This window comes from Ylistrum balloti, unplaced genomic scaffold (assembly GCF_031769215.1).
Source record: "Ylistrum balloti isolate Yb309-2 unplaced genomic scaffold, AGI_CSIRO_Ybal_v1 Utg369972, whole genome shotgun sequence".
NCBI lineage: Eukaryota > Metazoa > Mollusca > Bivalvia > Pectinida > Pectinidae > Ylistrum > Ylistrum balloti.
The window spans coordinates 99,461-123,279 of NW_026782064.1; the positions used below are offsets into that span (position 1 = coordinate 99,461).

The 23,819-nt window shown below is 34.4% G+C and overlaps 1 protein-coding gene across 2 annotated transcripts; it reads right to left on the bottom strand.

Moving 5' to 3' along the window:
* Positions 1 to 225: 225 nt before the first annotated feature.
* LOC132547695 (protein tweety homolog 1-like) lies at positions 226 to 23,398 on the bottom strand. 2 transcript variants are annotated; one of them, XM_060211497.1, is made up of 14 exons: positions 23,219 to 23,398; positions 22,123 to 22,283; positions 21,421 to 21,532; positions 19,598 to 19,833; positions 13,837 to 13,932; positions 13,461 to 13,533; positions 12,503 to 12,572; positions 12,173 to 12,234; positions 11,054 to 11,143; positions 10,323 to 10,462; positions 9,544 to 9,645; positions 8,940 to 9,062; positions 5,367 to 5,436; positions 226 to 531 (listed from the first exon to the last, which is right to left on the bottom strand). In XM_060211497.1, the coding sequence occupies exons 1-14, from the start codon at positions 23,360 to 23,362 to the stop codon at positions 457 to 459; spliced, it is 1,554 nt and encodes a 517-aa protein (XP_060067480.1). In that variant the 5' UTR covers positions 23,363 to 23,398; the 3' UTR covers positions 226 to 456. The 2 variants fall into 2 exon arrangements, with proteins under 2 accessions (XP_060067480.1, XP_060067479.1); XM_060211496.1 differs by having other exon boundaries at positions 5,367 to 5,439.
* Positions 23,399 to 23,819: the final 421 nt, after the last annotated feature.

Consider the following 23,819-nt stretch of genomic DNA (forward strand, 5'->3'; position numbering starts at 1 on the left):
TAAAAATTTATATAAAAGTACCAACATGATACAAAACTCTTGACTTCTTTTCTGGTTTCCCTGGGAGTATAATTTCCTGTACATATATATACTTTTATAAAAATATCAATTGATACAAAAAACCTGATGGTGATATCCCTACGATGTACTTTTTCTGACAGAACATGTATATTTTACTATAACAGATGGAAAAGTTTCAAAAGAGTAATATTCATATTCTGATCTTGATCATATGGTTTATGTTTATGTAATTTTATATGAAATATGATGAAGACAATCATATTGAGCAATAATCAAAAAGTTCACGGTTTAAAAAGAACACCATTTCATAATACAAAACGTGTACTCTTCATTGCTGATATCATGAAATCTTTTCTTTTTCTAGTTTTCGTTGGTAGATATCAAGATCCTTATATTGACATAAAGATTATCTCCCTTTAGATTTCACCTGTTTCACTAGGTGTCACTCGAGTAGCGAGACCTCCCGGGACCAAAATTGTAGTTCTCTACAAAGGTTCCTGTTGGCCGATACTGCAACACACAAGCATAAAATAGTGAGTTTTAATAAATGCATGTACCATATATATATACCAAAACAAAACTAAACCCAATATTATTGAAGTTTTTCAACATTCAAGCTCAAATGAATGTCATGTATATATCACTTTTATACACTCAAGGCAATTAGTGCAGCAATAAAGTTTTTATATAGTATGTGCAAACATTTCTGGAACATCATAATGTCATCTAAATGTTTGTTTCTCTAGAGGATCTTGTATTACGTGAGCAGGGAGTTGAGCTTTGAAATGAAAATGAAAGTGATTTTGTAACATTCCAACTGAAAAACATTTCAATTTCTATATTAAAGTAAAAATAATGTCTGCTAATAAGCCCATCCAAACACTGCTAAGTATACCAACAAATTTTACTTTATCATACTGTAATATGCCTATCTGTATCTACTTTGTTCAGTGTAATCAACTGACATTTGTCAGCAGTACATGTGATGAATTGGGTCACCTGGCCATATTCCAAGATAAAAACAATATATTTTTGCAAATACATTAACTATATATGTACAATACAACAAAGGGTTGACTTCAATTTTTTTTTAAATGTATCCTCCAGAATTATGTGAATGTGACTGACTATAACCTCAATTCTACTTCAACGTTCCAACATCCAAGATAAACATTCTTCTTACCATTACCAAAGTAACATAACAGAAGCTTTCAATGCAAACTTCAAAATTTCAATAGGATATTGAAATAATAAATACTGGAATAATACAAGGCTGCCTTTCAAAACACCCTGGTTTATTCTATGGTCTGAAGTCTATATTATGTAGGATAAACTGGAGGCAGAGTGTCGTCTCCTGGATTCTTATCAGAAATTTATCCATACAGCTTCTGGGTGCTTAACAATGTCTTTGCAATTTACATAATTTTGTATCTCTGATAAGGCATGCCTGTTGACAGAAAAGATCTTTGAGTTGATGTATTTATTATCATTTAATTCCTTTGACTATTCTATAGTGACTGATAAACGATGTGTTTGTAATATATAAGCCTATAGATTACAAAACAGGAGATTAACCCTGATACTGTAGGCTCTCCGGAGGGTAGTGACTCTGGACATACAGAGACCTGATACAGGCACTCAGGAGGGTAGTGACTCTGGACATACAGAGACCTGATACTGTAGGCAATCAGGAGGGTAGTGACTCTGGACATACAGAGACCTGATACTGTAGGCTCTCCGGAGGGTAGTGACTCTGGACATACAGAGACCTGATACAGGCACTCAGGAGGGTAGTGACTCTGGACATACAGAGACCTGATACAGGCACTCAGGAGGATAGTGACTCTGGACATACAGAGACCTGATACTGTAGGCAATCAGGAGGGTAGTGACTCTGGACATACAGAGACCTGATACTGTAGGCTCTCCGGAGGGTAGTGACTCTGGACATACAGAGACCTGATACTGTAGGCACTCAGGAGGGTAGTGACTCTGGACATACAGAGACCTGATACTGTAGGCACTCAGAAGGGTAGTGACTCTGGACATACAGAGACCTGATACAGGCACTCAGGAGGGTAGTGACTCTGGACATACAGAGACCTGATATTGTAAGCACTCAGGAGGGTAGTAACTCTGGACATACAGAGACCTGATATTGTAGCCACTCAGAAGGGTAGTGACTTGGACATAGAAACCTGATACAGGCAATCAGGAGGATAGTGACTATGGACATACAGAGACCTGATATTGTAGGCACTCAGGAGGATAGTGACTCTCGACATACAGAGACCTGATACAGGCACTCAAGAGGGTAGTAACTGGACATACAGAGACCTGATACTGTAGGCAATCAGGAGGATAGTGACTATGGACATACAGAGACCTGATATTGTAAGCACTCAGGAGGGTAGTGACTCTGGACATACAGAGACCTGATACTGTAGGCAATCAGGAGGGTAGTGACTCTGGACATACAGAGACCTGATACAGGCACTCAGGAGGGTAGTGACTCTGGACATACAGAGACCTGATACTGTAGGCACTCAGGAGGATAGTGACTCTCGACATACAGAGACCTGATACAGGCACTCAAGAGGGTAGTAACTGGACATACAGAGACCTGATACTGTAGGCAATCAGGAGGATAGTGACTATGGACATACAGTGACCTGATATTGTAAGCACTCAGGAGGGTAGTGACTCTGGACATACAGAGACCTGATACTGTAGGCACTCAGGAGGGTAGTGACTCTGGACATACAGAGACCTGATACTGTAGGCACTCAGGAGGGTAGTGACTCTGGACATACAGAAACCTGATATTGTGGGCACTAAGGAGGGTAGTGACTCTGGACATACAGAGACCTAATATTGTAGGCACTCAGGAGGGTAGTGACTCTGGACATACAGAGACCTAATATTGTAGGCACTCAGGAGGGTAGTGACTCTGGACATACAGAGACCTGATACTGTAGGCACTCAGGAGGGTAGTGACTCTGGACATACAGAGACTTGATACTGTAGGCACTCAGGAGGATAGTGACTCTGGACATACAGAGACCTGATACAGGCACTCAGGAGGGTAGTGACTTTGGACATTTAGAGACTTTGGAGAAATTGGCAAAGTTAGAATAATAAAACATGTTTTTAAAATCATATTAAAATAGCTAGTCATCATTCTATGAAACTTACCACTGGAAAATCTTATTGTAGAAAAGGGAGAATGAAAAAAGGCAAAGGGGAACACCTTTTAGGTTGAATGTGGTACAGTGTAAAACTTTTCACTTTCTGCACATTTGTATGTACTATCATACTGAAATGACTACCAGGTATTTAAGTTTCGGACATGACAGGTCCTGTTTTAATCTGTAAGACTTTATGAAGGCAGTCAATCAATGGAAGAAATTAATAGTTTAGAAAAATAAATATAAATTGTACATGCATGTCAAGGTTAATTACAATTCAATAATATTTACAAATGAATATGTTTACCCACAGGTTTACCTCTGGGTAAATTCATGCACTCATGCTTGTCACTATATACATAATACCATACCATATTCAATTTATACAGACCTGTCCAATCTGACCACATAATATCCTGATATATTGTCTAATCTGACACAATTCTGACATCCCCAGAAAACAACCAGTACATGTGTATAGGGTGTCAGATTGGCCAGGTGATCTGAATTTCAATAATTCTTTACTATACACAAGGAGTCAGATTCACCTTTTAGAATAGTGAAAGAAAACAAATATAAAAATGTCACCATACATGAAAGAATTGAGTCATTTCCTCAGCATTCTTAATTGCACAATGTTATACAGCAATAAAATTGTTGCTTCTATAATGTACAATACTCATTCCTATCTTTTTCTTCCAATCAGCCCATTTCTTATAATAAGGCCACCCAAAATCTGTTGCAATTCATTATTACATGATAGTGCATTGTCATGTTATACTGAATTGTACTTGTTTTACCAGTATTCTAATATTAGCTCCTTTTATGTCTAAGACATTGCGCTAATTCAAGTGCAGCGCTAAAATTTCTCCGTCTTGTCAAAGGGCATAAAAATATGACACATTCATGTACAGCAATTTAGTATTGAACACTGTTAAATAAATATACTGTATTACTATTGGTCAGTTAGAATGGTCACTTCACTTGTATTGAATAGCATGTTTCTTAATACGCACAGCTTCATGATAGTTTACCTGTACCGTTACATGGTTCCTGTAAAAAGGACATCTTGAAAACTATGGGGTGCATCATAAAAGTGCATTAATGGTAACTTAAAAATTATTCTTGCCATTTGCACTAATTGTGCTAATATGACTACCACTCCTCACAGCATTAAAACAAGAATGGGCTAAGCTAGATACATATATAGTAAACCCTCCGCCCTAATTTGAATAAGATTTTGTATAGGTTCTATGAGCTTATTACAAGATACATATGGTATATTAATGTGTTAGTCATGGTCTTAGCACAAATATAAAGGCTGAACCTCACACCATGGTATACCACATGTATGTTATGGAAACAAAGACAACACTTCAAAAGCACACAGATGCATATTTCAATACAAATGTATAGTGAAACAGCAAATCCCTACTAGCATTCTGTTTTTTGTCTTTTTAGTTTTTTTTCACACTCACAAAAAATCGACCACACATTTTTAAGGCTGACAGACTACTATCCATAAATCCTTACCAGTAAAACAATGAAAACAAAATGCACTTTAAAGGGAGATAAGCAGGTCATAATTTTAAGGAGGAAAAAGATCAATATAATATTCAGAGAAAACAAGAATCTATCAAAAATGTTTTCAGAGAGAAAATCCCACCACCATGAGTCTTTAAATCAATGATTCCATCTTTATACCAAGCTTTAGTATGATTTGATAGCATAATGAGCCTGTCCATCTTTCTAGAATATTCCCATCACCTTCATTAGTATACACGGTTATAAGGATAATACAGTACACAAGAGGATGGTGGAAAATTTATGAAAAACAAATTGCAGACATTTATAAGTCATTTCTAAAGAATACAGCCCCATTGAACCTTGCATGGCATAAAAGAAACTTTGTTTCTCTTTAAACAACTTTCACATCAAACTGACTTCCTGACTGCCAACATTTATGGCAATTTATGCTAGATAAATGCAGGTCTTATAAAAATGTTATACAGTATCATTATACTATTACTACAGGTATCAACAAGCTGGACACTGGTGCAGAAGTTCCCACTATAGGCCACAAAGATACTACAACATATAGGTGAATCACCAGGGCATAAATAAACAACATGCAGACAGGCAGGTGTACAAACTTACTGCTGGTGGAGGTGTCTCAGCCAGAGGTCCGTGCATAGGAAGTACTTCACTTTCAGGGCCCTGGTTCAAACTGCTGAATACAAACACAGAGTGTGGGTGAATGAACCCTACACCATAGCCCCCTTGTCCCGTGTACAGAAAACATTCCCTACACCATTACCATATCTGTGTGTGTAGATATATACCTCTACTATACATTACTGATGTGATGAATCCTGTACTATATACCTTCAACCGATCCATACAGTAATGCATGGTCTGTGAAGAGTCAAACTATACTTAACATCTCTTTTATGACTGGTTTTGCCTTTCAACAGCTTACTAGTAAAAACTGTAATATATTTGTGTAAGAAAGAAAAATAAATATTTAAAAAACCTACAAATCTGCTTATGTTTATAGTCCCACCAACTACCACTGTATGCAATTCCTCGCCTATATGTGTGATTTATATTTATGTTTAAAAAACCTGAATCCATACCATTTACAAAAATAATTTTCAGGCCTTTATCAAGACATTAAAAATTTGTTTCCATCATGTTGACATAAATCCTGATAGGTTAGACCTAAAGAGCCATATCACACTTAACATCCATCATGTGTGTTTACCATAAAGTTATAAAGAATACAGAGACACTATTAGGAAGTGAACAGCACCCCATGAATGTTTGTAAACAAGGCACTACAAAGGAAAACATACAGGAAAACTTGGCACTGAATTCCCCAGGAAAGTAAATGTGCAGATCAATGATGATTGGTTCATACAATATAACAACTTTGTAATGACCTTGACCTATATAAATTTGTATAAACTTGACCTACAACAACGTTCTAAGTGTCTCGGTGGTAAGCCTTTATGTACAACAGTGAAATTAAAATTTCAGTTTAAAGGTATTATGCAGTTTGATTTGTTGGTTGTATGTCAAAGTCATACCAATTTTGTCCAATATGGCTTTTCCTACACATGGGCAAAACTCAAAATATTAGGTTTTCCTACACATTGGTAGAACTCAAAACAATAGCTTTTCCTACACATGGGCAAAACTCAAAATATTAGGTTTTCCTACACATTGGTAGAACTCAAAACAATAGCTTTTCCTACACATGGGTAGAACTCAAAATATTAGGTTTTCCTACACATGGGTAGAACTCAAAACAATAGCTTTTCCTACACATGGGTAGAACTCAAAAAAATTGCTTTTCCTACAAATGGGTAGAACTCAAAAAATTGCTTTTCCTACACATGGGTAGAACTCAAAAAAATTGCTTTTCCTACACATGGGCAAAACTCAAAATATTAGGTTTTCCTTCACATTGGTAGAACTCAAAACAATAGCTTTTCCTACACATTGGTAGAACTCAAAACAATAGCTTTTCCTACACATGGGTAGAACTCAAAACAATAGCTTTTCCTACACATGGGTAGAACTCAAAACAATTGCTTTTCCTACAAATGGGTAGAACTCAAAAAATAGCTTTTCCTACACATGGGTGGAGCTCAAAACAATAGCTTTTCCTACACATGGGCAAAACTCAAAATATTAGTTTTTCCTACACATTGGTAGAACTCAAAACAATAGCTTTTCCTACACATGGGCAAAACTCAAAACAATAGCTTTTCCTACACATGGGTAGAACTCAAAACAATAGCTTTTCCTACACATGGGTAGAACTCAAAACAATAGCTTTTCCTACACATGGGTAGAACTCAAAACAATAGCTTTTCCTACACATGGGTAGAACTCAAAACAATAGCTTTTCCTACACATGGGTGGAGCTCAAAACAATAGCTTTTCCTACACATGGGTGGATCTCTAAACAACAGCAGAACTGTGAATTATGAATTACATTATGTGAATGTCTTCAATCCACATCCAGAGACCTAACAAACATAAATTCTCTTGAATGATGCTTTTTGCGAAAGACAATTGTGAAATGGTTGATAATCATATCACATACACACACACATACAAACATAAACACACAGAGGTATTCTTATTGGTGTCCCTAACCCAAACCACACATATACAGTTGAAAATGAATATTAAATGTAGATCAATCACACATGTAATCATAGAAAAGTCAATATTAGTGAAATTGATCTTAAAATGTACAACACACAAAAACAAACAAACAGTTTACATTACAACACTTAATTAATGGTATTAATTTCTTCATATCTTGAATACAAAATTCATGCATTCCATGTATATGTCCAAGAGTTTTGGTGTGTGAATTGGCCTGAAGACCGAAGTAGTAATCTAGTACTGTTTTACACTTAATCGTAGAATATGTAATATCCCACAGTAAAACAAAAGATATCACTGAAAAGTAGCAATGAATTTCAAAGTAAAAAATGAATAATAAAATAGATAGACAGGGGTGGGAGAGGGGCAAAGCAACCCTCAGTTGGCAAGTTTTGGTGCAACGCATCCGGGAACTGCCATAGATAAAATGTCCTCCCGGAAAAGTAGAATAAGGTTTTAGAGTGAAGACAACATGGTCAACTCCTCTCAAATGCAAGATTTAGAAAGTTGTTGTTTGGAAACAAGAGATTTGAATTAGAAAAGACATGATCTAGACTTTTTCTCTGTATCTGCATCAGTAGTAGTACCCATATTTCAATATGTAATCACCACACAATATAAATTGTGTTTGATTATCATACAGATGATGTAAGGTTTTACAGAGAAATCAGAGAAGGGTCAAATGGCCCAAATAAAGCAGAACCCAGACCTCAAATATACATTTATGAGGTGTAATAGACAATGGAAAAGGTGTTATTCCATTACATCATGATGAAATGCACACAATACAATTTGACACAGAAAATTTTGATTGTCATCCATAGCTTGTGACACATGTTCATAATCTTGACTACAGGTTCCAGATTTTGATGCATTAATTATACCCACTGGTATCACCCCCTACTGGTATCTTTGGTCATAGTAAATTTTTCAAATTGTATGAAAAAGTTTTTTTTGACTTTGAGATTCCATGCATGAGTGAAAAGCTTTACAGAAAATTTAAGTAACTTATTTATATCAAAGCCAATAACATGATTGTCTCCAAACTATACACAGAATTCGTATTTTAAAAATAAAACAATCAATAAAATTGGAAAAGGTTTTCTTAGAATTTTTTCAACTAACTTAAGCCAAATTATTCATGTTTTCAATTGCTTTCATAATCATTAATTTTTTCAACTATTCATTTCCTTTGAATACAGGAAACCTTTTTTTTCTGGACAACAATTTTTGTTTCCTGTTGAATCTAAGTGATTTGATAAATAGCTGAAAAAACACATTCACATCCCATTCACAATTAACTGGTTAAATTGTACACAAGAGAACAAACCAAATTGTTTGTCCACAGTCTTCATACAAGATAGTCATGTTATTTCAACATATAACAGCTACCTACCAGCTGTTATGTACATAATAGACAGCTTTTGAAAACAGTTGTGCTGGTATGTTATGCTCAACTCTCCCAGCCTTCAGGGCATTTAACATTTTCTGTAAAGCTTTTGGACAAAGTTCTGATGATGTGTGGGTTAAGAATATTACAACACATACTATGAGCGGTCGTTAGGAAAACTGTTGGATGACCCGATGTCCGGGTGTATACTGCCATACCCATTGTAAGGTGGAGGACGCGGACAAAATGGATCAGCATCGTCCACTGGTCGATAGCCACGCCTGCAAAAATACACAAGACATTCTAAGTTTCAGACTGGAATTACTAGCCCAACTTCAAATAAAATATTTTATACATATAAGTATTTTATCACTGTGAAAATTCTCACAAATCTGCACAAAAAATCACCATGCAAGAAAGGGTGATTGCAGTAAAACATATATCCCACCCCTGGACTCCAGGGTTTGTATAAGGATACCACTCCTAGAAGTTAACTGATGATTTGTTTAGAGGTAATTGGCAGTACACCACATCATGGATAGAATCATTTATTTTTGAGTCATGGGGCCAAGAAGATGTCTTGCTAGAACAACACATCCATACCAAGTATATATGTGCATTGTACTCTGAAATTATATACAATGAAGCAATTATTTTTTAAATATACATTGCAAAATTGATATTACCGTGGAAATGTCCATACTGAGAACAGATGAATGAAAGGAAAACTTTAGTGTGTATAATAAAGGTTATGATACATACTTCTTGCCAATGAGTCTCCAGAACCTCGGTAGAAGACACATAGTGAGGATGAACATCAGACCAGACACGGGCAGACACAGCAAAATAAATATGATACCAAGCCTGTTTATAAATAAAACAAAATTCACAAATCAGTCTTGCAAAATCAATACAATACAACTATCATGAACTTATACATGTAACAGGGAGCATAACAAATTAAACATACTTTTCATATTTCATGATCTAACAGTTTTTGAAAATTTTTAATCAATCATTTCAATGAGGTACATAAAAACATACTATTTTATGAATTCTTACAGAAATGTCACTCAAGTTATTTAATACAACACTGTGTAGTTATTCAAAATATGTAATATGTAGACACATTGTGTTCATACCGACACTTGTTCTGGTAAATGACCAGTATTTTATAGGAGTGCAATGATTGGGCTTTTCATTCATGGATTTTAACAAATTAACAGAGATTTGAAGCTCAGCAGGGGTTATTAAGACATGGCAGTACTGGGACTTCAATCTTATGGTTTTCAAAAACTGATTATTTGGTTTGCATTTGATTTGGTAGATAATTAGAATATATGTACCACCTGAATCAGTATCTAAATCAGCTGTTTACCTTTAGCGGACAGATACATGGATTAATAATACCAACGGAACCACTGGAGAAAAAACGCTACCAACTCATGGTTTTATAGTATGGTATTGAATGATTACTAAAAGTACTTTCACAAATTTCACCAAAGTACATTCATATAACAGGTGGAAGAGATGGTACATACATGGAAGTGTTACAGATACCCTGGACAGCCTTGACATAGTCCTTATGTATTTCACGACAGTCTAAGTCCTCTGCCAACACCGTGATGTTACCCGAACAGTATTCTAGTTCCTCTGCAACCCTACGCATTGGCTCCATCAGCTGTTGAGATAAATAGGTAAGACTCAAGTTGACACATTTAAAATTCCAGAGGTTGCAATCATTTGCAGTGATTGTAAGTGATTGCAACCCCTGGCATTTGGAAGATGAAGTCAACAGATCTTGTTCTGGGTATACCTTATTAAAGTGACTCTATTTGATTTATTTATTGTTAAGTTCTGTAATAAAACCATCCATTTTCAAACAAAGTTTAAAGAAAGACTCAAAACACTGTATTCCTACTTCTGTATTAATCATACAAGTTAAGAATTTGGGGTTTTTTTGCTGAATTTCAGAAGTGAAGGACAAAATAAACATTTGATACACATTAGTATCTTCCTTTAGAATTGTCAGTTACAACAAAAATGAAAATGTGTGTGAAACTAAAACTGACAGGAAATTTTGAATGAAATGTTCAGGGAATCAAATTTTTGGATGGACTCGATTCATGATTTATTTTTATTCCAATTAGAAAAAACTGGAGTAAATCTATGCCAAAGACCTTTTAAATGACAATAATAAATCAGTTATACTGTATATTGTTGTAGGACAATAACTCCATAACTACCTAATAAATAGTGATAGGAAAATTACCTGTGGAATGTTGAATGGTTTCACAATAGACTGTATTTTGTACAGTGTATCATTGGCATGTGTCACTGCATCTCTCGCCATTTTGATATTCTAAACAAACATAAAAATGATAAAACATAAAATCTCCAATGATACAAACTGGAAATTTAACACTACCTCACAGCAGGATTCTGGTACATCTTTTTTCTTTCTCATCCATAAACGGGGCTTCATAGATATACTTGCTTATCATACTTGTTCTATCATGTAGCTAAGACACCTATGTGTTGCATTTAATTAATCTCAACATCAAAAGAATCTGATTACTGAAACTCTCTACATAGATCTGAAGATTTGTAAAAACCAATTCAATACAACATTTCAGATCTTTTCTCCCTTACTGGTTATCAAAATGTGAAAATATGACTTGAACATTTAGCACTGTTAATGGTTGTAATGTCGATCCTGGCAGAAACAACCCACTGTGAAAGAGGAATGAAAAAACAACTGATGTTTACATTAGTTGTAGAAATGAACATAAGATGTAATGTCAGAACTTCCAACACTGCTATAGATATCAGTATCTTTATAGTATTGAAAAAGTATTTATCATGAAATAGCTATTTTATATAACAATATGAAGGTATTTATCAGTATGAAGCTATTTATTATGAAATAGCTATTTTATATAACAATATGAAGGTATTTATCAGTATGAAGCTATTTATTATGAAATAGCTATTTTATATAACAGTATGAAGGTATTTATCAGCATGAAGCTATTTATTATGAAATAGCTATTTTATATAACAATATGAAGGTATTTATCAGTATGAAGCTATTTATTATGAAATAGCTATTTTATATAACAATATGAAGGTATTTATCAGCATGAAGCTATTTATTATGAAATAGCTATTTTATATAACAATATGAAGGTATTTATCAGTATGAAGCTATTTATTATGAAATAGCTATTTTATATAACAGTATGAAGGTATTTATCAGCATGAAGCTATTTATTATGAAATAGCTATTTTATATAACAATATGAAGGTATTTATCAGTATGAAGCTATTTATTATGAAATAGCTATTTTATATAACAATATGAAGGTATTATAAATAAGAAGCTAGTTACGTCCGAAAACATGTTTGGCTCCGTGGATCCCAGCGGACAGTCAATATAGGCTTTCAAAATGGCTGTAAACAAGGAGAAACTAAATGAATTTGATAACATCATAAATTATGATAGACTGCTGTTATATTTTACACGTTATCAATAAATTACATAATATCAGAGCAAGGTTGAATTTTAACAGACTGTTTTGTTGAGGAATTACAACAACACTAAGGATGACTTATATTTACAACATACCAGTAGATAAGACTGCTATAAGAAAAGCTTGACATAAACAGATAATTTGTAATAAACAGTAGTTAATTCAAGTAGATGAAAACAACACCCTACCTCTGTCTACTTTCTGTGAAGTTACATTCTCCACAAACAAATCAGGGTTATAGCAGAGGTCAGCACCAGCCTGTCAAAGTGAAAATTCAACATCAAAGAAGTGTAGAATTAATATCAAATCAGAGCAAATTCAGTGTAAATTGTAGTAAATTTAGTGTAAAATCATAGTAAATTCAGAATAAAACTCTTGCTACACCAGAGAAGAATTTCACTAAGTAAATCAAATATTCAACAGTATAATCCACTGTCTATTGTATGGTTTTACACATACTATTACTGACTAAAGCCCCCATACAGGAACACTAACAGAATAAAATGTGTTCATGGAGTTAAGAACAAAATGGATCCATACCATTTTGATGCCTCTTCTATTTGGACAAGGAGCTTCAGGAATTTTGTTGGCATTTACACAGAATACACTTAGATGACTATGTATGATAACAAGCTGATTACTATAGGGCTACCTCATCTCAATGTGGGACCCTTATTATCTCATACGAACAGAAGGAGTTAAGTTTTTCATGTGATTGATGTTGATTAAGGATGTATGATATGTTTTCTTTAACAATTATGTTCAAATCTTGTAGTGTGCATTATGAAATTAGAACAAAGAAGTAAAATACAAAATTCACACATTGGCAGTATTTTCTATATTAATGAAAAAAATATTATAAGATATGTTTAATGCAAGAAGTGCTAAAATAGGATCACGGCAAAAATATGTACTTTTTTAGAAGGCTTCCCATTGATTTCATTTTTTTTTCATTAATCAGGCCTAATTTATTTTTCTCCAAAACAGACTTTTCATTCTATAAAGTGAAATGTTTTCATTGAATTATTCACCTTCTAAAAACAGTGTTTTTTTTAATTTACAGACATGCTTTAAACAGAAATCACTGGCTACTGACATGCTTCATACAGTAAATACTGGCTATTTCAAGCCATACTGCTTACTTACCACAGCACCACCTAAATAGAAACCAGCTGACCCCCAAATCACAAGCAAAGTAAGGAACCCAATGAATATGGAACTGAAAGGAAAAAACAGATGATAGTAATGTTGTTGATCGTGCCTTTGTGACATCATATTAGCAGGATATCATTCACTAAGAAAAGTCTTGATAAAAACAGGATATTCAAGAGATGTGATAAGGAATTATTTATATAGAATGTCTTTGACCCAAAAGTAATGGTTCTAGTGTAATACTGTTGACACTGAGAAGGACAAAACCATTTGCTACCATATCAACATCACAATAAACCGGTCTTCGATAATTCTGTCTTAATGCACATTACATACTTTGAAATAATATTTGTGAGACTGCCATACTTACAACATGACAATACACTTTGATTTCTGCCATGTTGCTATCAGAATCAGCAATAAAACTCCAAGTGTGAAGCATAGTGCTATTACAGTTCCAATCCATCTGAAAAAGCAACAAATAAGCTAAGAAATAGGCATACTCAGACTACAGGTCACAAAACTGTGCTGTGTGTCATAAATACTTTCTGAAGCACATCTACAGTGGATTAACAAATCATTTTAGGGAGTAAAAGAAAAGTGTACATTCAATTCTTATGAATTTTAATGAGTGATACACAGTTATTACACATTAAAGGAAAGAATTGTAGTTAATGAAAGTTCTATCCTAACAATCTTATGCCTAAAGTGAGTACCACATTCATTTGGCATTGATATTTGGTAACAAGCTCATCTGTAGCCATCGCTGTTCAGTATAAAAACAGATACATTGAATCCCCTCCATCCAATGAAGTGTCAGGAAAAAAATGGTAAAAATCCTGCAATCCCAACAAATAATGATTTTAAAGAATCTTTTAAATTTCTCCTACTGGGCCACACCATGTTGGCATCAACCCTACTGTAAATGCGATTTCATTTTCTATCAAGAATCCCACCTCTGAGTAAGTATTTCTTATGGTACTCTGGGCTTATTGCAAAATATATAAAGTATCTATACACAGAATGCTCTATGCTTGTGATGGTGTATTATTCAAGCCAACTTCACGTTGTTGTTCCACTGAAATTTCATAAGAAGCATCCTGTCTGACATCCCTTTGTTATATTAGCACTGACCTACCACTTAATGAGTGCTTCCAAATGTTTAATATAAAGCAGGAAAAACTATGATGTCTAAATATTTTGTTAAGTACTAGTCTGAGCAAAACGTGTGTCCTTCCCTCACTTATCAAAATTTCCAATTTATGATGACAATAGGCATATGTACCAGGTATATAGTTGTTAAGATTGGAATAATCTTAGGTTTAATTTTCATAAGGCTTACAATCAATAAATCAATATTGATAAATATTTACATTTACGTTAATAATGAAAACATTTTTGTCTACATTAAAACATTTATCAATCAAAGTACTGAAAGTACTGGTATGCTAAGACCATTAAAACAATAAATTCTTTGTTATTAGCTTGCTATATACTGAAAAAAACTATATGCAAGCAGTACATCATTGCAGCCCATAAAAAATGACCAGCAGGTATCAGAAATAACAAGCATAGTAGTATTACTTATGTAATAAATGTCCCAAGTAGGCTCCAAGATGATAAGGAAGTTGTCCATTTCTTTGGATACATTGCAGGGAATGTTGATCTTGGACACCATATTATCACTTTAAAGACTGCGTATCTTATTGGTTTAAGATCATTAGTTAGACCATCATGCAAATAACATGCTACATACAAATATTGGGCAGCTTCATTTTCCAGATTGTTTGTAAATGACTGCATAAGAGTGCCAATTTTCCAAAACAAACATGATTTGTCACCATAACTTAAAATAGAAGATGCCTATTCTTCTGGAACACCTGGTCTTATTCTCCTTGTACTTTTTCAGGGAATCTTCAAGTAGATATTGTCTTTGTTTCAATTTCACACTTGTTTTGCTGGTTCTACAATTCTGTTGACATGTTTATATATTCTTTGTTCTCTAAAACTTGTCGCAAGATATTTTATTCCTCTTGTATTATCATTTTTTAACATCCTTACAGTGACCTTGAACCTTGAAATTTGCAAGATGTGAATATCTTTCAGGTTGTGAAATTTGAAAGAAGAATGAGGGTAATGCAAAGGAAAACACACCCATGCAACTATCCGTTTTTTGACTGTGACCTTGATCTCAGACATCTGACCCTGAATTTCTTAAGAAACCGAATTCTCATAAGGGATACATGTTCCAAATTTGATTAAGGTATACTAACTGTTTTAGTCTCAATGCGCTTACAAGGTAATCATATTGTACTTATGCAAGTACTGTGACCTCTATATTCAATCCTCAAAATCATTACTATATCCTCTCCACATTGCCCAGGGATAACTGAAACTGTAATCCAAATGATAACTAATACCCCCAACACCCACAGCCTTAGTTATCTCCCCATGGTGACCCTTTGCACAGAAACATCCTCTGAAACACAGCGGCTTGTGCACATATTCCCTGACATTCCTGCGAAGTTTTGTTGAAATTGGTCCACAGGTTTGGAAGTTGACCAACATGCAAAACCTGTCTATATTGACCAGTTGCCAAGGCAATCAATATTTCGAGAGAAAATGGTGCATGCACATCTACACATTGTCCCGAATATTACTGTAAAGTTTCATTGGAGTTGTCCAGACAAGATGTGTCTACAGACAGACAAACAGATGGATGGACGGATAGACAACCTGATTCCAGTTTACCCACCTTTTGGTGGTATAAGAGTGCTTACAAATTCCATGTGGACAGACATCATTGAAAAATAATAATAATAATAAAAACATGATACAGATGCTTATATCTTGTTTTATTCAGTTTTTAGATACAGTATTCTTTCCATGCTTTAATCAGCAATTTAATCTTGTCATGTCAATATCCTAGTACAAGATTGCATACACAAAATTGTTGTAGGTAGACTTTTAAGATGAATAAAAAAAAATACATGCCTAAGTTTAAATGAAGGTTTTAAACAGAAGTCGTAATATGTTCAGTATACAGTGATTTTTCTAGACAATTGTAAACTATAAACTCGGTATACAGCGATCTTTTCTACACATTTGTAAACAACAAACTCAGTATGCGGTGATCTTTTCTACAAAAAGTTTTTTTTATATATATTGTATACACTAAACTCCGAAAAAAAATAAATAAGTAAACCTTTCTATGTACACTACAAACTCAGTATACAGTGATCCTTTCTACACAAACTTGATATAACTAGTGAATCTTTCTACACAAATAAATTGAAGATTGTACACAAATTTACTACAAATGCAGTATACAAAGATCTTTTCCACATTTTTTTAGTTTCCACGATTTGTTGATTCTTCTTTTGTGATGGTAAATATACTGCCGCCTTTAGAGAGTACTGTGATCTTAAAAGGCAACATGGTTGTTAGCATCTCCTCAAGTGAATAATCATCTTCAACATCTAATTGGAGGCCGGAAAGAAGGACGTTTTTCTCCACCATATGGCCCTCAAATCCATTGTTGGTCATAATGGCCAATTCCAAGTTAGAAGAATCAATAGAGATACCTTCTACCATTCCAGATTTCACTTCTTCAGGGACATCCACCTGCTGAAAGAGAGTAAGGGAAAAAAATAACTATATTTCATTATTGCTATGATTATGTGCAAGAAATATACACTTCTGTATAAGCTTATAGTCTTGAACTTCCCAATAGGAGTCTATATTAAATATACTGTAATAACTTATTTTGACGTTCAGGACTGTCAAATTATTAAGCGAGGACAGCTAGCAAAATAATAATATCTCGACCATGGTCATACAGAGATTGAATCATAAAGTTAAAATATGTGCAGTATGGTAATTTATTTTGACGTTTGTATTTCAAAAATCATTTTGACTTGAAAAGTAATGTGTAATTTAATTAATCATATTGGACCGTCATGTAATGGTAATCTAATTATTTTGAAAATACCTGTAATGGCAATGCCATTTTCATAACATAATTTAAATTTAATTAATTACATCATCATGTAATTGAACCCATGCCTGTTACAAACAGTAGCTGTCCTAACTGATCCTAAAATTAACTTTGGCTACTTCTATCACAAAATTAACTTTGGCTATGTCTATTACAAATGCCACATTTAGCTACAGTAGAGGTATTTCAAAAATGTATGTCATTGTAGCTGAAAGGACATAATTAATGGTTACTTAACCAGAACTACAGTTCTGAACAAACCACTACAAAGCCTGGTTAACTGTACTAAGAAAATGTCCTCTCAATTAATCAATTTCATTAATTATTGACATCTTATTGTTGTACTTACAGTCACTTGAGTTTCTTAAAGTTTCAATTTGACTTTTAATAAGGCCCAAAGTGATAATACTGCAATGTCTTAATTAGCTCTCGAGGGGTATTGGTTAGACTATTTATCCCATTTCATTCCATTCACCATAGAAACAAAACTCTAAAACGCTAAAAAACAGTTGACAATTAATGACAAATATTGAGTCTAGGGCTGTGTAAAATTGATGAATCAAAAGTGTTGAACTGAAAGTGGATGCAGTTGACATAATACTGAAATTTCTGAGATGAACAAATACAGTACATATATTAAAAGTTCAGGCATAATAAGAATTGTACCAATTACACTTTACACATTCACACTGGGACCTTACACTTTACACATTCACACTGGGACCTTACACTTTACACATTCACACTGGGATCTAACACTTTGCTAGGTTTATCCTAATCTTTATTAAAACACCTTCCGGGATTCAGATGTTAACTGACATCTTCATTATTCCCAATCTTTATATTGCAATCATTCACATGCATCACTCTTCAACAGAATCAATGAGACATCATGTCAGAAAGACAAAAATTAAATTTAAGCTAAAACTATATATATTAACTTCACATGTAAACCTTACAATTGGAATAGCTGTAGAGTTCCCATACAATTTCATACCCTGGCCTTGGGGTACTTATAAATTATCTCCAATCAAAAGTTTGAAAGAGCTAGATCTACAATAGCATGGACAGTGACCGATATTTTAAAGTAAAATTGATATATTACACAGATAGATTCCTAGATCTATTCACGGTAGTGTAAGTAGTACAGTACAATGTTTTTTTCTGTTTAATTTCCGATCTGTTGGGCCACTGACAGAAGTGACTGCAATGAGACCATTATGAAACGATCATTCAAAAATAAATCCATTTCAAAATACTGAAATACTTTACGGAAGCAACAAAAATGTGCTAGATGCTTACGTAACATTTTTCAAATGCATACTGCTTCTAAGGAAAAGTCGAGCATAAATTCAATACATGCGATGGCTAATTTCAAATGACTTGTTGCAAAAAATGCAATTGCTAATTCAGTATAAGTATTGACATTAAATTCAGCTTATATATATATATATAGTGATACTTACCTACATAAGTTACCCGCCATCTTCTTTCAGCCGCCGTCTTCTTTCCGGGGCAGCACCGAGCACCCCGGCTGTTTCCGTCAAAATTTTATGCTACTCTAAATCATTCTTATTTTAGTTTCATTCTTATTTTCAACTACATATTTCAGTATTTTCAAAAGTTTTCAACAGTATTAAACGGGATGAAAATTTTCGAAAAAGGAAAAAAAAGAAAGATATGACACCCACAATGCATTGCGCGGAAAAGAAAGTTCAGCCGCCATATTGGCATCGCCTCCCAAAATTTACCACCATAAAATGTGAGTCTTTGTCATTGTATTTACAAATTTCGATGTCTGATTATCATTAATACACAACACAGAACCTTTTCTTGATGTACAAGTAATGAAGAAAATGTTGATAAGGTTGTTTCATTTAATGACTAGCATCAGCAACTTGTAGGGGCAATAATCCAATGCTTACGGTAATGTCCAGCAGATGGAGTAGGAGTAAACTTTCGATTTATGAACCAATGAAAACGAAGTACTGATACTCAGGGCCAGGGGCGACAGCAACATGCTGAAGAGCATTGAAAATGCTCTTAGCATAAAAAAAGCTCACATTGAATGGTATATTTTTAATTTGTCAAATTTTAAAAATTTCCTGTTTTTTTAAAGTGAAACTAAACTGACCTGTAAAATTCATAGCTGGTTGTATCCTGTACTATGTAATCCAGGGTTATATTTGGTGTGGCTTGCCTGATTGCAGTCACATCAGCTCTTGCCTTCCTTGCAGCTTCAATGATATCATTTGTGAGTGCATCCAGTGGTGTCCTGACCGACTCATTTGTGTACCGACGAATGACATTTTCGAGTGCAAGCACACTTCTCTCCGAGATGCTGTTGGCCAGATCTCTCAGCGAGCTTAACTGTAATACAAGAGCCAATTCAGTCTTGACTATTCATAATACAGAAATTATTTCAAACTTCTCTTCAGTAAAAACCAACAGTCACAATGGCCATGTATTGCTCACCTCTGCCAAACTTACTTTATCCAAACTGGAGGAAAAAAATCTTAAATGTTTATATCTATCTCCCCTAATGGGTCCTGCATCTCTACTCATTGAGGGTCTAATCAAATATTAGCACATAATTGAATCCCCTCCATCCAATGAAGCGTCGGGGGAAAAAATGGTAAAAATCCTGCAATCCCAACAAAAAAATGACTTTAAAGAATCTTTTAAATTTCTCCTATTGGGCTACACCTTTCTGTCCATGGTGGCATCAACCCTACTGTATAAAAATTGAGTCCCTTTCCTCTTAGAAAACTTCTGATCATATTTGGTCAAAATATCTTCATCACAACAAAATAAAGAAAAATTTCAAAGCATTAAGTCCATCATTTATAAAGTAATTTGATCCCCTTCTCCCTCTGATACTTCAGTTAATTTGTTGGTGGCATGTAACTTATCAGTCGTTAGGAACAGGTGAACTAAAAGACAGTGACTATAATAAGGTGTGTAACACAATGACTAAACACGGTGTTTACTTGGGTTGACCGAAACGTTTATTTCATCGTATAGTGGTTTTCCATAGTTAGTACTTCGCGTTAATATCCATTACAAAAGATAGTTCCTAATCAACATACAGCAGCATGTAGTGGCACCAAAAATGACCATCTGTGTAAGGCAGACAAAAACTAAACACCTGCCCGTCCATATCAAAGAGTTCCATACAAATGTCCATGGGCCAACTTGGCCAGGACCCGCTCCATCGCAGAGCAGGTCCCATACGGGACTCTGCCCGTCTCCACGTCCGACTCCCAACTCTCTCTAGCTACTCGACCCTAGACTCAACTAGCTTCTGCTGGCTATTGTCTTTGTATAAATAATACCCAAATACTTAATTTAAGCCTAGTCTTAATTGGATAACAATAACCCAGCCCCCGGAGCATCTAATTATGAAGGCACGTGCGACTAGGAGTACCCGTTATCAACTTCCCATCTTTGATCTACCTTATACAATGTTTCTTATCTTGTTTAATTAAAAATATGTTCGCCAGCGCGAGGCATACAAAAGAGAGCATCCATCTGTCCTGATCAATCATACTGGCGATATTCTGCCACAGTGCTTCACCACTTGGGTACACACCCCGCCTGTTATCAGGTGTGCATCACTACCTATCACTCACAGGATCTTTACCTCGGTCCAGCATTGACTGACTTTTGACCTGATGTACTTTAAACTAAGATGTTGCTCTCTACGATACACAACATTCCAAAGTTACCATTAAACCCATTTTTTACTCATTTTGTTACAGGTGTCACAATGGTCTCCCACTCATCCTTTCACCTTGACGATCTGATTCCCTGATCAGGGTTACCTTCCCAACCAGTTTACCTGGGTACTTTAGTTTCTTGCATGTTTCAATCTGACTAAACAAGGGTGACTTAACCTAAGAAGCTATGTTAAACTTGTTTCACAACTGCTGTTAAATGGAAAATTTTACAACTTACCGTGTTCACTGCTTCAGTTATTGTTTGGTTTGTATCCTGTACAGATTCTACAAATCTGCCTACACCTTTACTTGTTTGTTCATTACCATAGAAACCTGGCGTTAAAATACCTCTGTAGAAATGAAAAAAAATCTTTTTCTTTTACATATACCATATGAAATTATAAATCAAACTTCATGTACATAAGTATGTATATTTCATTTTAGGTTCAGTGTTATTTTTAAGAATGCTGAATTGTATTTATTCTTTTGTGGAAATGTATGTATGGAATTATCAATTTTCTGATTCAAAAAATCTGAAAACAGCCCATCAATCAGCTGATGACTTTTATTTCTGATTTAAACAAACATCATGGAGGCATGCAATTCTTCAATAAGGAGCCATTTAATAGAACACAAAATATCAGAGCCCTCATAAGATGCATGAGTGATAATGATCTATAAATGAAACATCAACATAAAGAACTCCAAAACACTTCATTTCTTATTTTCAAAATAAATGATGATCAGGTAGTACAGTTTTAATGCACCTAGTTGATTGGGGTTTGATTCCCGACCAGTTATAATATGGTAATTATGGTGTCACTTGCCTCACCTTCTAATGAAAGACAGTGATCAATGTTAATTGACATAACATTTCTCATGTTTGTTATACAATGTTCTTAACTATTTAACACTGACAATATAAAGCAGCAACACTTACATGGACAGGAAGATGATGATGAAGAGCGATACCCTGAGACATGTTGATTTGTCTGTTTTTTGTGGTGGCTTTCTGATGCATTGAAGACATAGGCAACAGGATGTCAATAGTAGAAATATAACACACCATATCACAGGCAGAGAACAAAGGAAAAATATGGCCTGAAAAATAAAATAGCATATTCTTTATAATTTTACTTTAAAATCTTTATGATCATCTCATATTTGGAGTAAAAATATAGAAGATGGATATCTGAGCTACCACTTTGATGGAAATAGATGCTAGTGTTTGAAATATACATTCTGGTGAAGTCTGTGATATTGTTATAAATGATTTTATGTTGATGTTTTAGTGTATTAATCTTCACAAGAAATTTGCATTCAAAGCTGTTGCAGAACAAGCAAATTTGATTCAATTATTACAGGCCAAAAAGTAAGCCATTCTTTCATATAGACTGATGAGAAATTGAGAAAATATGTCCAGGCCAGGAATTTGATTCCCTGAACAGACATAAAATGTAGGGCGTCAATGGTCACTGAGTCAATCACATGACTGAGCTTTCACTATTAAAGTCTATAAGATTTGTATGAATGATTGACTAAAAGTGGTGATTTTTATTGAAATACTTAGCTTTCACTCCATCTAGTTTCTTAACGCTTTTGGAAAAATTATATGGGGGAAACAACAACAGTATATAGGAAACTTATCACCATACATACTTACAAGTTTACAAAGTTACAAATGGTGGTTTGTCACCGAACGAGGTGGTATATAATTGTAATATATCAAGATTTACACATATGATTAAACCATTCAATATCCCTCTAACACACAATCTTACTTCCCCATCTAAATCTAACCTAGACCAGTCCCTCTCGTTTTTAACTTGCAGTAAGAATACAAATTTGTAACTATGGTGAATAAATGTAAATGTGAATAACCCCCCAACCTATCATTGATCACATTATTCGGAAACAAAAACTATAAATAACACAGATAAAACAATGGCGTTTCTTTCAAAATTTTTACCGTCGATCGTGAAACAAAAAAGTACCAGAGAAGACGAAAATTAACAGAAAAATATATGTTGGTTTACCTCTCTGTAACTGATACTGTCTGGATTGAATGTAGAGTTTGTTGTTTTGAATGAAAAATTCACATGAGGAAACTGGTGAAGAATGTCGACAAACCATTCTCTTATGTACGTTTCTGAGTCAGTAACTTCTAATTCAGACATCATTACAAGTTTATCATATTACACATAAATATATAATTCTTAATAAATCAGTCCCGCCGATCATATAACTCCTTTGTGATGACTCTTCATTAACTTCTATGTTTTCAGACGACTGACAAAACTCTGTCCTCCATTTTGTAATCACGTGACAGATATCATTTCCTTTGGTGCGCGTGGTGAAAACAAAAAATGTAAACAAAATACTTTTGGCTGCAGTTTTAAAGAAAAAATATTGCATGAGTTTTAGCAGTTTTCTCATATAAAAGAGCTCTTAAAAGTAAACGTAGCAAAGTAGTGTTTGTTGATGCAAGTGCTAAGGCAACCCATGACAGCCTACGGAGGGCAAGCCCGTCTATCGCGTGAGTCATGCGTGACGTCAGTGGGTTTCCCTCTTTAGAACACTGGCGCATCCGTTTGCAACAGAGCCGTCGAGGTCACCCGCTATTTGGCAATATTTTAC